General features: G+C 38.6%; 1 protein-coding gene across 1 annotated transcript; it reads right to left on the reverse strand.

Moving 5' to 3' along the window:
- Nucleotides 1-12,386: 12,386 nt before the first annotated feature.
- LOC102858057 (putative olfactory receptor ENSP00000348552-like) lies at nucleotides 12,387-13,346 on the reverse strand. The gene has a single exon (XM_006886953.1). The coding sequence runs from the start codon at nucleotides 13,344-13,346 to the stop codon at nucleotides 12,387-12,389; it is 960 nt and encodes a 319-aa protein (XP_006887015.1).
- Nucleotides 13,347-14,072: the final 726 nt, after the last annotated feature.

Here is a 14,072-nt window from a genome sequence, read left to right on the forward strand (position 1 = left end):
ATATCCCCTCCAGAAAATGAAAAAGTAACCCTCCCAGCCAGTGTCACAAATAAGACTTAATAACGAAAGGAGGTGCTGTGGTCTCTGATAAAGGAACCACATCTGTCCACTCCCACCAGATTAGTCCACACAGGACTTCTACCTATGAATAATGTGGTGTGAGAATGAGTAATGCAGAGCGTCTCACCTGCATCAGAGCTACATCTGTGGCAGTCATAGTGCCTGGCACCTAAAAGTTGCTGACATTTTCCAGTTTTTGTTTGTTCAATTGAATTGAACCAAAAACCTGGAAAGACTCTACACTTGATATCAGAGCCCTGAGACCTACCTCTGCTTGTGTTTGGCATGTGCTGTGTGGCCTGAACAAGTCCCTTCTCTCTAGACCCTATGTGCACCACACAGTCCCAATTTTGGCAATTGCCTCTGATTTTCCAATATTATTCTCAGTTGACAAAGACCCATTCTTGGTGAAGGCAGCTTCCCGTTCCTTATGGTATAGTATGTATGTGTGTGTGCACCAACTTGCACATATGCGTTTTTTTCAGGGGAAATCTGAATTTATCAAATGATCATCAGTCATCAGTCATCATCAGATAATTTTAGTGGCAAATAAAGTTCTTTCAGTCTTGGAGGTAACTCAGCATAGAAGGAAACAAAGACTTCTGGAAATTTCTACCCAAAAGAGGGAGCAATGGGAGGTGGGAGGTAGGCCAAGGAGCACAGAGAGGGAGACCAGCTTTTACCTGTGGAATTGTACCCTGCAGATGTGGAACCTCAGCTTGTCTTTGTAAATCAGGAGCAGCTGAGAAAAAGGATGCAGCACAGTAGAGTCCCATACACTCTCATACAGCCTTTCTGGGGAACAGTTTTCGTCTAGAAAAAAGGGAAAATCTGTAATCCTGCATGCTTGCCACCTTAAACAATGCCACCTCTACAAAACAATCCTATTGAAAAGCTGAGCAAGGAAAGCCAGTATCTCTCCAAAAAGGTATTGTTTCTAGAATATTTGTAAGTAAAATTAGGAAACACAGCAACAGTACAGTTATAATTGTCAGGTTTATAAACAGCTGTCCCTCTCTGATAGAGGATCAGATACTCAGAATTAGCTACAGTTTAAAGATACACAGAGTGGAAGGCGATTTCAGAGACATGATCTGCAGAAGGCATCACTATCAGCTATCACCTAAGTCCCTACTACATCCTAGCATTCTTGTTTTCTAGACTCCTGATCTCAAGTTTCAAGCCCCTCCTTCTTTCTAGGCCAGACTTTAGATATCAGGAAAAGGCCCAGGCCTTCTCCTACTTGACCCCCTTTACCTTTGAGACCCTCTTGCTCCTGTTCCCTTCTAAATCCTTGTGGGAATTTGAGCCTCCAGAGGTGTTCCTCTCACTTTATTCCTCTTAGCTGTGCTGGCTGAATCCTGGGTGCTTTAGCTCTAGACCCTTCGTAGGGAAGACTTACTGTCCTGGTATAATACCCAGAAGTCCTAAGGATGCATTCCCCCGGCAATTAAAAGGAATCTTCGAGCAGCAGTCATGGGCTCCATTGGGCAACTTGATTTCCCAATTACCCCACAAGAGACCCTGCTGATCCCAGAAGCAATTTAAAGTTTGAGATCTAAAGTGTACATAGTTGCAGACCCTAGGCAAATATGGAAGCCCCAGGGACCACATGCCCACACCCTAATTAGAGGCAGTGAGTGGGACAGGCCATCAGAATTTAAGAAGAGTGCTCAATAAGTACTAGCTTCTTCAAGAACTCTCTCTGGGGTCTCAGATAAGCTTTCCTCCTCAGAGGGCATTTGGTCATTTCTAGTTATGCAGAACAGAGTGTGACACAACAGATACCTAACCACAACAGCAGCAGAATTAGAATAAGCATTATCATTTTGTTTAATTCTTTGAATCTGTTGTAATTAACAGAAACTCTACATACAACATAAACACTGTCCAGTATCTTAACAGTGCTTCACAGTGTCCAACTATGCCATCCTCACAGTTGTTATGTTTGAGACCATGGGTGCAGCCACTCTGCCAATCGACCTTATTAAGGATCTTCCTCTTTATAATTCATACCCTACTTTACCAAGCATGAGTTGTTCTTCAGGAACTGATACTTCTTGATGATGTATCCAAAGTATATGAGATGAAGTCTCATTATTCCCACTTCTAAGGAACTCCTAGCTACTATTATCTAAGATCAGTAAAATTTATCAATATCTAAAAAACCTTAAATTATAAAAATTAGAGCAGAAAAGTGCAGCAATGAATGAATGGAAATCCAAAACCTCTGTAAATGTCTATTAAAATTAATAAAAAAAGAAAAAAATTAGAGCAGAAATAAATGAGATAGAAAAAAACAAGCAATTAAAACCATCAACAAAACAAGGAGTTGGTTCTTTGAAAAGGTCAATAAAATTGACAAACCACTAGTAAAACTAACAAAGGAAAAGACACAAATAATCTGAATAAGAGATGAATCGGGCAACATCACAACAGAACCAACTAAAATAAAAAGGCTAACATTGGAATACTATGAAAAACTATACTCAAACAAATATGAAAACCTAGAGGAAATGGACAAATACATAGAAATTCACAACCTACCTAAACTGACAGAAACTGAAATTGAACACCTGAATAGATGCATTACAAAAGAAAAATTGAAAAAGTAATACAGCAACGTCCAATCAAAAAAAAGTGAATTTTATCAAACATTCAGAGAAGAACTGTCACCAATGCTACATGAACTATTTCTGGAAATAGAAAAAGATGGAATTCTCCTAGACTCATTTTATGAAGTAAACATATCCTTCATACCAAAGCCAGGTAAAGACACCACCAAAATAGAAAACTATAGGCCAATATCTCTTAGGAACATAGATGCAAAAATCCTGGCCAATCGAATCCAATGATACATAAAAAAATAATTACTCATGACTAAGGGAGACTCATAACAGGTATGCAAGGATGGTTCAACATAAGAAAAACAACCAATGTAATTCATCACAAACAAAGCAAAGAACAAGAACCGCATGATCCTATCAATTGAAAGGCCTCTGACAAAAAGTCAGCACACTTTCCTGATTAAAACACTCAACAAAATAGGATTAGGGGGGAATGTCTTTAATATAGTAAAAAGTATATATGCAAATCCGAGAGCCAACATTGTTCTCAATGGAGAGAGATTAAAGGCATTCCCTTTGAGAACTAGAACTAGACAAGGATGCCCACTATCACCTCTCCTATTCAATATTGTATTAGAAGTCTTAGTGATAGCAAATAAGACAAGAGAAGGAAATAAGAGGTATTCAATTTGGCAAAGAGGAGGTAAAATTATCTCTGTATTCTGATGATATCATAGTATACTTAGAAAACCTTAAAGACTCAGCAAGAAAACTACTGGATGTAGTTGACCAATTCAGCAATGAGGCAGGATACAACATTAACATACAAAAATCAATTGTACTTCTCTACAATGACAAAGAGATAACAGAACTGGAGCTTAGAAAAACAATACCCTTCACAATTGCTAATCACAAGATTAAATACCTGGGAGTAAATATAACCAGAAGCACAAAAGATCTAGTCAAAGAAAATTAAAAAACATTACTACAAGAAACAAAAAAAGACTGGAGAAGTGGAAGAATATCCCTTGCTCAATATTGTGAGCATAGCAATACTACAAAAGGCAATTTACACATTCAATGCAACCCCAGTACAAATACCAGTTCCATTCTTCAACAAGATGGAAAAGGCTATCTCCAATTTCATTTGGAATGGAAAGTGGCCCCAAATAAGCAAACCACTCCTTAAGAAGAGAAATAAGGTAGGAGGCATCTCAGTCCCTGATTTAAAATCCTATTCCATTGCCATGGTGGTCAAGACAGCTTGATACTGGTACAATGACAGACACATAGATCAATGGAATAGAATTGAGAATCCAGAAATCAGCCCATCTACCTATGGTCAACTGATTTTTGACAAGGAAATGAAATCAGTCAAGTGGGGAAATGACAGCCTTTTTTACAAATGGTGTTGGCAAAATAGGAAAACTATCTGCAGAAAACTCAAGCAAGATCCACACCTCACTCCATATATAAAAAACAACTCAAAGTGGATTATGGACCTAGGACTAAAACCAAGGACTATAAACTTCATTAAAGAAAAGCTTGGAAGAGCCCTGGAAGTCCTATTCACAACATAAACAGTCTTCCAAGCATTGTGGAAAATCTACAACCAGTAGAGGATAAAATAGATGAATGGGACCTTCTAAGAATCAAATCCGGCCATTTCGCCATTTTCTGTTCAATAAAGCTTCTGCAACGAAAAAAAAAAAAAAAAGAATCAAATCCCTATGTACATCCAAAAACTTCTCCAACAGGGTAAAAAAGGAAGCCAAAGATTGGGGAAAAAATATTTGGTAATGACATGTCAGACAAGGGACTTATATCTAGAATTTATAGAATACTCAAGCACCACAACAAGATAAAGGTAAATAACCCAATTGAAAAATGGGCACAGGATATTAACAGACACTTCACCAAAGAAGACATTCAGACAGCAAACAAACACATGAAGAAATGTTCAAATCTCTAGCTCTAAGAGAGATACAAATCGAAACAACTATGAGATATCATCTCACCCCAGTAAGAATAGCAAAATTTAACAAAACAGCAAACAACAAATGCTGTTGAGGTTGCAGAGAAACTATAACCCTTATTCCCTGTTGGTGGGAGTGCAAAATGGTGCAAACACTTTGGAAAGCTGCATGACGCTTTCTCAAAAGGTTGCAAATAGAAATACCATTTGAGCCAGCAGTTCCACTTCTGGGAATTTACCCTAAAGAAACCATAACTGCTACCCAAGCAGATATATGCACACCCATGTTTATTGCAACTTTGTTCACAATAGCAAAGAACTGGAAACAACCCTAGTTCCTATCAACAAACGAATGGATATATTTACACAATGGAATACTATGCAGCACTGAAAAAACAAGGAACTCATGAAATATTATGCTAAGTGGATGACCCTGGAGGACATTACGCTGAGTTAAATATCTCAGTAACAAAAGGACAAATATTGCATAGGGCCACTATTGTAAAACAGGACTGACATTGGGGTTGAGGGAAGACAGAGAAGAAGGAGAGAAATGATGTATACTGCATTGCAACAGATGAGGGACAAAACTGCTTAAAAGGGATATATGATTAGGTATTATTGTCATGTTAGGAGTCCAGAATGAAGGCTGCACAGTACAGTGGACTTGGGGGGAGGGATTGCATAGCAATGACAGAGTCTTTCTTTTACTTATCAAGAAGAAAAGTGAATTGGGGGGTAAGGGGTGGGCAGGGAGAAAAGTGCAATAATGAATGACTGAAAACCCTAAGTCTCTGTAAATTTTCATTAAAATTAATAAAAAACAAAGAAAAAATGTTATCAATATAGCAGTATTAAGGATATACTTCCAGTTTGCCCTAGGAGATTGTTATTATCCTCATTTTAAATTTATTTTTTGTCAAGGTAACAGCTGTGGATTGAATTGTGGGTCCTTCCTCAAAGTACATAAGGAACTCTGGTGGCCTAGAGGGTAAAGAGTTGGTACTCCCAATCCAACTGCATTAGATTCAATCTATCAGCAGCTCCACAGGAGAAAGATAGGCAACCTACTCCCAAGAGATATATAGCCTCTGAAAATCTACTGGAGAATTGACTATGCCTTGGTTCCAACTTGAAGGCACATAACAACCACCACCAAAATTTATGTATGTAATGATCCCCAATGTTAAAAGTCAAATCAGTGCAAAAGAATTTAGGGGCAGATCTAACACAGTCCTGATCTTATGTAAGTGGTTTCTCTAGGGTGTAGCCTGTGACGCGTTTTATCTCACTAGATAAAAGAACAGCAAACCCAAAAGGAGGAGACTTCAATACCACTAAGAAATACTCTAAAGTTGTAGAAGAATGCATACTTTAGGACCTGGGCCCCTACTCCAGGAAACTGCCTGACACCAGGCAAGGCCAAGGCACATGGAGATCTCCAAGAACACAGGGCCGACAGATGCTGGAGGAATCTAGAACTTTCCTCCAGAATCAACAAAGACACTACCTTCCTCTAGACCTGGCACTCTAAATTTGAAATTCTATCCTCCTAAAACAGAAAGAAAAAATTCTGTTTGTTAAAGCCATCTACTTGTGGTATCTCTATTATTGCAGTACTTAATAACTAAAGAGGGAGCTTTGGTAGCCAGCCTAGTGAGTAAAGAACTGCACTGCCAACCCAAAGTCATGTGGTTCAAATCCATCATTTAGAGAAAGGATATCTCCTCCCATACAATATTCAGCTTCTGAAAACTACTCAAGGTTCAACTATGAGTTGGTTCCAACTCAACAGCAATGAGTGAGATTATTAAACGTATAAAAATGGAGCTTTGATGGGGAAAGTGCAGCCAGAGGTGCTCCTTGGCAGCAAGGATGGTGAAGCTTCATCTCTCATACTTTTGAGTGTGTTGCTAGGAGAGGCTATTCCCTGGAAAGGAATACCTTGCTTGGAAAACTGGTGGGTCAACGAAAGAGAAGAAGACCCTCCACAAGCTGGATTGACACAGTGACTGCAGCAGTGGGCTCAATGTGTCCATGATAATGAGGATGGAACAGCATAGGACAGGGTTTCGATCTGTTGTTCATCACATTACTATGATTTGTACTCAACTTGGTGACACCTAACAACAACAGTCCACTAGAGTGTCAACTGTGAGTCTGTTGCAACTTAATGGCAATGAGGGAAAGAAAGAGATGAAGTATAAAAATTACATTTGCCATTGGAAAATATGGCCTTAGTGAGAGCAATGAGGCTGAAGACCACATGATAGAATTTTGCACAATGACTTATTAGTTGTAAATACTTTTTAAAAATGTTTATTATAAATTTTAATCATAGGATAGCTAATAAAACAACTTGTGAATGACTTAAATATAGTATGTCTTAAATTGTATGAATACTAACAACAAAAAATTTGTAAAATCTTTCTACCTGGAATGACAACATTATTAGTTATAACAATGTTAGTATCTGAGAGGAAGCATTTTTAGGTTTCCCCCCTTTAAAAAAAATTATGTCTTAAAAAAAATTACTGCAACTTTACACAAGAGCCTAACCTGATGACTCACAAGGGAATCAGATTGACTACATCTGTGGAAAGACACTGTATGCATCAAAGGTGTAGCCTTTATCCATACCTGTTCAGTCTGCATACGGAGTAAGTACTTCAATGATCTGGACTATATGAAAAAGAATGTGACGTCAGGATTACAGGAAGATTCATAAGCAATCTGCATTATGCAGATAACACAGCCTTGCTTGCTAAAAGTAAAGATTCGAAGCACTTACTGAAGAAGATTAGACTACAGCCTTCAATGTGGATTACATCTCAACATCAAGAAAACAGAAATCCTCATCACTAGACCCACAGGCAACATCATGATAGATGGAGAAAAGACTGAAGTTGTCAGTGATTTCATTTTACTTGGATCCACAATCAATACTCATGACAGCACCAGCCAAGAAAACAAAATGAGAGTTGCATTGGGCAACTTTTGCTTTACTCAAAGGCCTCTCCAAAATACTAATGAGCAAGGATATAAGTTTAAAAACGAATGTGTGCCTGATACAAGCCGTGATATTTTCAGTTGCTTCCTATGCATCTGAAAGTGGACAATGAATAAAGAAAACCAAATAAGAACTGATGCTTTTGCATTTAGTGTCAGTGAAGAGTAATGAAGATACTTTGGACTTCCAAAAGAACAAATCTCTCTTGAGGGAAGTACAGCCAGGCAAGGATAAAAGCAAGAATGGTGAAACTTTATCTTGTATTCTTTGAATACGTTGCCCAGGGGAAAAAGTTAAAGGAAAAAGACATCATGCTGGAATATCAAAGAGTCAGTATAAGCGAAAAAGACCATCAATAAAATGGGTTGACACAACAATTCAAAGTGACAATTGGAAAGGAGCTCTGATGGCCTAGTGGCAAGAAGCTGCACTGCAATCCCAGAGGTGCGCAGTTCAAATCTATCAGATGCTGTGCCGGAGGAGAGACAACCTCCTCCTTCACCAGTCAGATCCTATTTGATGATATACACACACAAAAAAATAATAATAAAATTTAAAAAAACAACAAAGTGACAATTGGCTTGAGCATGGCAGAGACTATGAAGATAGTGCAGAAAAGACAAGCTTTCCATCTGTTGTTTATAGGGTTGTGAAGAGTTGTACTCTAGTTTATTGCACCAAAGGTGCAGGCAGAGTGCTCCTTAGAGGCAAAGATGGCAAATCTTTGTGTCAGGTACTTTGGGCATGTATTTAGGAGAAGCTATGCATGTTTCTAGAAGAGGTTATTCCTTGGAGAGTGACATCATGCTTGGAAAGGTGCTGGAAGAGAGGAAGACCATCAACCAGGTGGATTGACACAGTGACTGCAGCAATGGGCTTGAGTGTGTCAGAGATTGTGAAGATGGCATGGGATTAGGACAGCATTCAGATCAGTTGTTCATAGTTATGAGTTATATTCAACTCGATGGCACCTAACAACAACAATTTCTTGGAAAGGAACATGATTGTAGAGGTGGAAGTTCAGTGAAAAAGAGCAAGACCCTCAACAAGATGTATTGAAACAGTGATTGCAGCAATGGGCTCAAGTCAGGAAGTGGTCACTACAGAGTCAAGTATGAGCTGATTCTGACTGGATGGTATATAACCTCCACTGGGTTGCTTTTTCACTCTTTCCAAAAACCAATTGCCTGTACTTTCATAGAGCTCTATCTATGTTCTCTAGGGAGCTGATGGCCTAGTGGTAAGAAACTACTCTGCTATCCCAAAGGCATATGGTTTCAGCCGCTGCTCCATGGGAGGGAGAAGGATGGGAAGTCTCCTCCTGTGTGATTTATTGACCCTGAAAACACGATGGAGGGTCAGCTATGAGCTGGTTCCAATTCAACAACACACAACAATGTCTGGATTTTCTATTATGTTACATTGATGTAGGAGTTAGTCCTTTTTGATAAAAGAACTACATTATTTTGATTACTCTCATTTTTGGCATATGGTGGTGACTTGTGTATTGTTATGGTCTAGAAAACTATGCCATCAGTATTTTAAGAACAGCAGGTCGCCCTTAGAGCACAAGTTTCAGTGGACCTTCTAGATTAACATAAACTAGAAGGAAGGATTTGATAGTCTATTTAAGAAATTGGTCAGATCTCTGGCACCATGAATGGCTTCAGTAGAGAGGAGTGTGCCATGCCCGTCACCCTCTAATACCAAGTCTTCCTCAAAAATGGAAAAAGAAAAACCAATCAAAAAACCCAACCCACGGCTTATCTCCATTCCATAATATTCCAATTTATGCAGATAGGAATGTGTTCTACATGGTAATTGAAGTATCACGTTGATCCAGTGCAAAAATGGAGATTGCTACCTAAGACATTTTAAACACAACTAAAGAAAATACAAGTTGTGTCATCCCTTAGACTTGGAAATACCCAGGACACAATAACAAACACACTGGCTATTGTGGTGACAGTGATCAAATTGATGTGTGTGAAATTGGGGTAAGGTATGTGCAAGAGGTGAAAGTTTCAGTGTGAAAGTTTTGAGCATACTGGCTAGGAGTGACAAAGGAGAATGGAATTTCCCTGGAATACAAGCTGATTTTGCTGCATTCTTTTCTTCTGGAAAAAAATGGATGCCAATATAGTAGCTTTACAAAGTTTTCAATTTAGAAAACTAATCTAAAGTAATTCCTACTGTGACAAATACCAAAGATTCAGAATGTTGTCTGCAGAAAAGTGTTTTTAATAACTCACCTAAGATCATCTGATACATAATTATGCATCAAAATTTGGAAAATTTGTAAGTAGATATTATTAACCACATACTGAATATGTTGTTGTTGTTGTTATGTGCCATCGAGTCGTTTCTGACTCATAGCGACCCTATGCACAACAGCTCTAAACCCTGCTCTATCCTGCGCCAACCACGTATTATATATTAGAAAAAAATTATTTTGCTGGGGAAAAAAAGAAATTAGCTAGTGAAACTATATGAATAGCAGCAGAATATTGCCTCATATATTACTAGAAGCTGATCCGCTCAGACTGGAAGGTCCTCAAAGACTTTTAATGATATTGATAGAGTAAAGCTTTTGGGATCTTCATTTGCTGATGGAATATGACTCAAAATGAGAAGAAAAAGCTGCAAGTTTTCATTAATAATCAGAATGTTGAGTGGGAAAAATATCAATCGAAGAAAATTGGAAGTCTTCAAAAATAGAATGTATAAAGGCAGTGTTGTAGGCTTTAGTGGATTTAAATGAGCCAAGATGAGCCATTTTGAATAGGACAGTCAGTTGACTTTCTATGCTAGAAATGACAGCTTGAAGAGAAATGGCATCACATTGATTTGTCAAAAAGAATATTTCAAGATCTGTGATAGAATACTATCCATATGCCAGTCAGGATGACTAGTTAATCCACCTATTATTCAGATTTATGCACCAATTACTAAAGCTAAAGATGAAAAGGTGAAGAGTTTACCTGCTTCTGGTGTTTGAACTAAACCAAATATGCAATCGAGGTGTCTTTACAAACACTGATGCTTGAAATAGAAAAGTTATAAAAAAGAAGGATTGGTAACTAGAAAATAAGGCCTTGAAGAAAGAAAGTATGATAGAATTTTGCAAGATCAATGACTTAGTCATTGCAAATATCCTTTTCAACAACATAAACAATAAGGGTACATATGGTTGATGGGTGGAATAACTAGAATTCAAAGAGAATGCATCTGTGAAAAGAGGCAGTATCACCATTTTTTATAAAAGTGTTTATATTTTTACTGTCAGTAAAATGAATTACATCTTAGCTTTTGCTTTAGTGCATCTCTCAAATCAAGATGAACCACCAACAGCTAGCTGTTGTCATCGCAAAAGTTCAGCATAGTTCCAACTCTTGCCACAGTATGTGCCAGTGTTCCCATTAGTGTGTGAAGGATATAGGCTTCGGCTAGTTAGACTAAATGCCTGTCCTTGAGTGGATGACCCAAGATATGTACTCAGCAAAAGAAACAATGATAACTCTTTGTCTCCAAAATAAAAAAGAAAGTTTAACTGTAACTTAAAAAAATAAACTTTATTTATCTTAGGCATTTCATCATTCTCTATTGTTTCTTATAGGTAACATGTTTTAATTAAATGATTATTTTAAAGTATTTGTTGGGAGAACTTGCTAAGTACTTTTTTTCTAGAAGGAATTTGAGTGTATGTCTTCCTATATTATAACATGGCAGAGATAGTCTTTAACCCTCCTGTGTGGACACTGGTCAACCGAGTATAGAATTCCATAGCCATAAACCATGTCCCTCTGAACATTTAGCATTTCTGAGGAAATGGCCAACAATCACCAAATTGGCATTCTTTGTTAGATAATCTATTATGTTCTATTCAGAAGTTGGTAGAAACATCTTGCTGCATGAGGAAATAACTACTGGGAGCTGGTTTGGAGTTCCTCACTAATATTTGAACAGTTTTTGGATGTCCTGTAAGGGGCTTCACCTCCATGTCTTTCTGGTACCATGTAACTTTGATGATTCTGTGTGACATAGCAAGTGATAACATCCCTTGGCTGCATGCTTGGTCATGCCATGCCACACAGTGAATAAAACTTATTTACCCTCCTTGACCCATCTCACTTTCCAAATTTCTGTGCTGCTCCACGAGAAAGCCACTGATTAGGGTCAGAGTCCAGAGGTGAATAACACCTTCACGAAAGGACATACTGTCCTCACTTCCCTCTTTGATCCAAAGGCAGGAATGATTTTCTGTCCGGAAACCAAGTGAAAGGGTCACAGGCTAGTTACAGAGCCATTAGAGAGAAAAATTCAGAAAAGATATTTTTAAATTAAATAGCAAATAGGAGAAAGAAAAAAGCTTTACTCAATACTATTTTATATGGCATAGAAGAGCTGAAAGGTAGCCTAAAGTAGACACTCAAATATTTTCCAAGAAAGCATTCAAGGAAACATTAAATAAAAGATTAAAAGACAAGAGCTTTTCATGAGTTGAACTTTAAAAGTGAAGATTCACTTTACTTTTTTTCAATTTGTTTATTATCCATTCCAGAGAGTGAAAGGTACAAGGCTCGATGAATGGGCATAAATCATTATGAAACTCTTTGAAGAATGAAGTGGAAATAAAACGCCATAAAAGGTAATCAGTTCAGACAGAAGCCTTCTATGTAATGAGATTTATGTAACATTTGTTGAAGTTGGCCCACATCTGGTGGTCTTATCCTCTGAGACCCTCAGGTAATAGAAAATAGGATTGCTTCCACCATCAATGAGCAAGGCATTTCTGAAATACCAGATTCCTCACAGCACCCTTCACGTCCTTGTTCCTCAGGCTGTAGATGATGGGGTTGAGCATGGGGGTCACCACGCCATAGAAGAGGGAGATGAGCTTGTCTGAGAGGTCCTCTTTGTCTGCCCCCAGTGGATCCTTGGACTTGGGCTTTGCATACATAAATAGGATGGTCCCATAGAAGACAACCACAACTGTAAGGTGGGCAGAGCAGGTAGAGAAGGCCTTTTTCCTCCCTTCTGCTGAGGGGATCCTTAAAATGGTAGCAATGATGAATACATAGGAGAAAAAAATGAACAGCACAGGAATTCCTAAGAAGATCACATTGGCTACTCCCATACTGATCACATTAATGGAGATGTCAGCACAGGCCAACTTCAAGACAGCCAAGATCTCACAGGTGAAATGATTGATGACATTGTCCCCACAGAAAGGCAGTCGCATTGCTAGGGATGTCTGCACCATAGCGGTGATACTTCCAGCTATCCAAGAGCCAGTAGCCATAGGCATATAGACATCGTTTCTCATGATCTCAGAATACCTAAGGGGGTTGCAGATGGCCACGTATCGATCAAATGCCATCATACTCAGAAGCACACACTCTGTGGCGCCCATGGCAAAGGAGAGAAACATCTGCACAGCACAGGCTGAGAAGGAGATGGTTTTCCTGGGAGTGAGGAAGCTGTCAAGGATGAGGGGGACTGAGGATGTGGTGTAGCAGATGTCCAGGAAGGAGAGGTTCCCCAGGAAGAAGTACATGGGTGTGTGCAGGTGGGAGTCCAGGATGGTCACAATGATCAGGACTCCATTGCCCAGGAGGACCACCAGGTACATCACCAGGATGAGCACAAAGAAGGTTTTCTCTAGTGTTGGGTGTGCTGAGAGTCCCAGGAGAATGAACCCCATCACTGGGGAAGTCTGATTGGACCTAATCATGTAATATCTTATTTCACTTGCAGTAGCTCAAAGAGTTAGAATCATCATTCTCTGATGTCTAAAGTGCCTGATCAGCCATTGAGAGGTCCCTGTCTTGTTGAAAAATTAGAGAACAGCATTGATAATTTGAAGTTCTTTACATGTTTCTACATAAAATGCAAGGCATTTTATTAAAATGGACCCTGATCTCTGGCCAAGTCATAAGGAGATTTGAATTGCCGTCTGACTTTGTTTCCCTGACTGCATTCAAGATAGACACTGCACATTTAATTCAAGTTACACTAAGTTTGCCTGACTAGTCAATCTTAATCAGAAGTATATGAAGTATGTACTGTCCCCCTCCCTTTGCACTTAGGATTGGAAGAAAGGCTTATGCTCTGTGTCCTGGATGCTTGACTATTATCCTATCCAAGTACAATTGGGCTTCTTCTGATTCTCCCTCACAATTTACAAGGCTCTAGACTATTCATTCATCTATATACCAACATTCTCTGGGGTGTTTATCAAAAGAACTAGCATCCATCAGTCATTATCTCAATGTATAAAAATAGGTAAGTCTTTTTTTCTTGGGGAACCTCAATTTACTTCTCTAATGATCACTTTAGAATCAATCTGTGTCTTTTTTGGGGTTGTTTTTAATTGTAGATATAGTTCACCCTAGGCACTAAGGGACTGAATTACTTTCTCACTCTTAGACTTTATTTTCACTACTAATACATCGTTTTC

The sequence above is a fragment of the Elephantulus edwardii genome, unplaced genomic scaffold (assembly GCF_000299155.1).
Source record: "Elephantulus edwardii isolate Elephantulus edwardi_28Jun2011 unplaced genomic scaffold, EleEdw1.0 scaffold00052, whole genome shotgun sequence".
Classification (NCBI taxonomy): domain Eukaryota; kingdom Metazoa; phylum Chordata; class Mammalia; order Macroscelidea; family Macroscelididae; genus Elephantulus; species Elephantulus edwardii.

What these genes read in the sequence shown, in the direction of transcription:
- LOC102858057 (XM_006886953.1), bottom strand. Translation starts at nt 13,346, where the DNA reads ATGATTAGGTCCAATCAGACTTCCCCAGTGATGGGGTTCATTCTCCTG.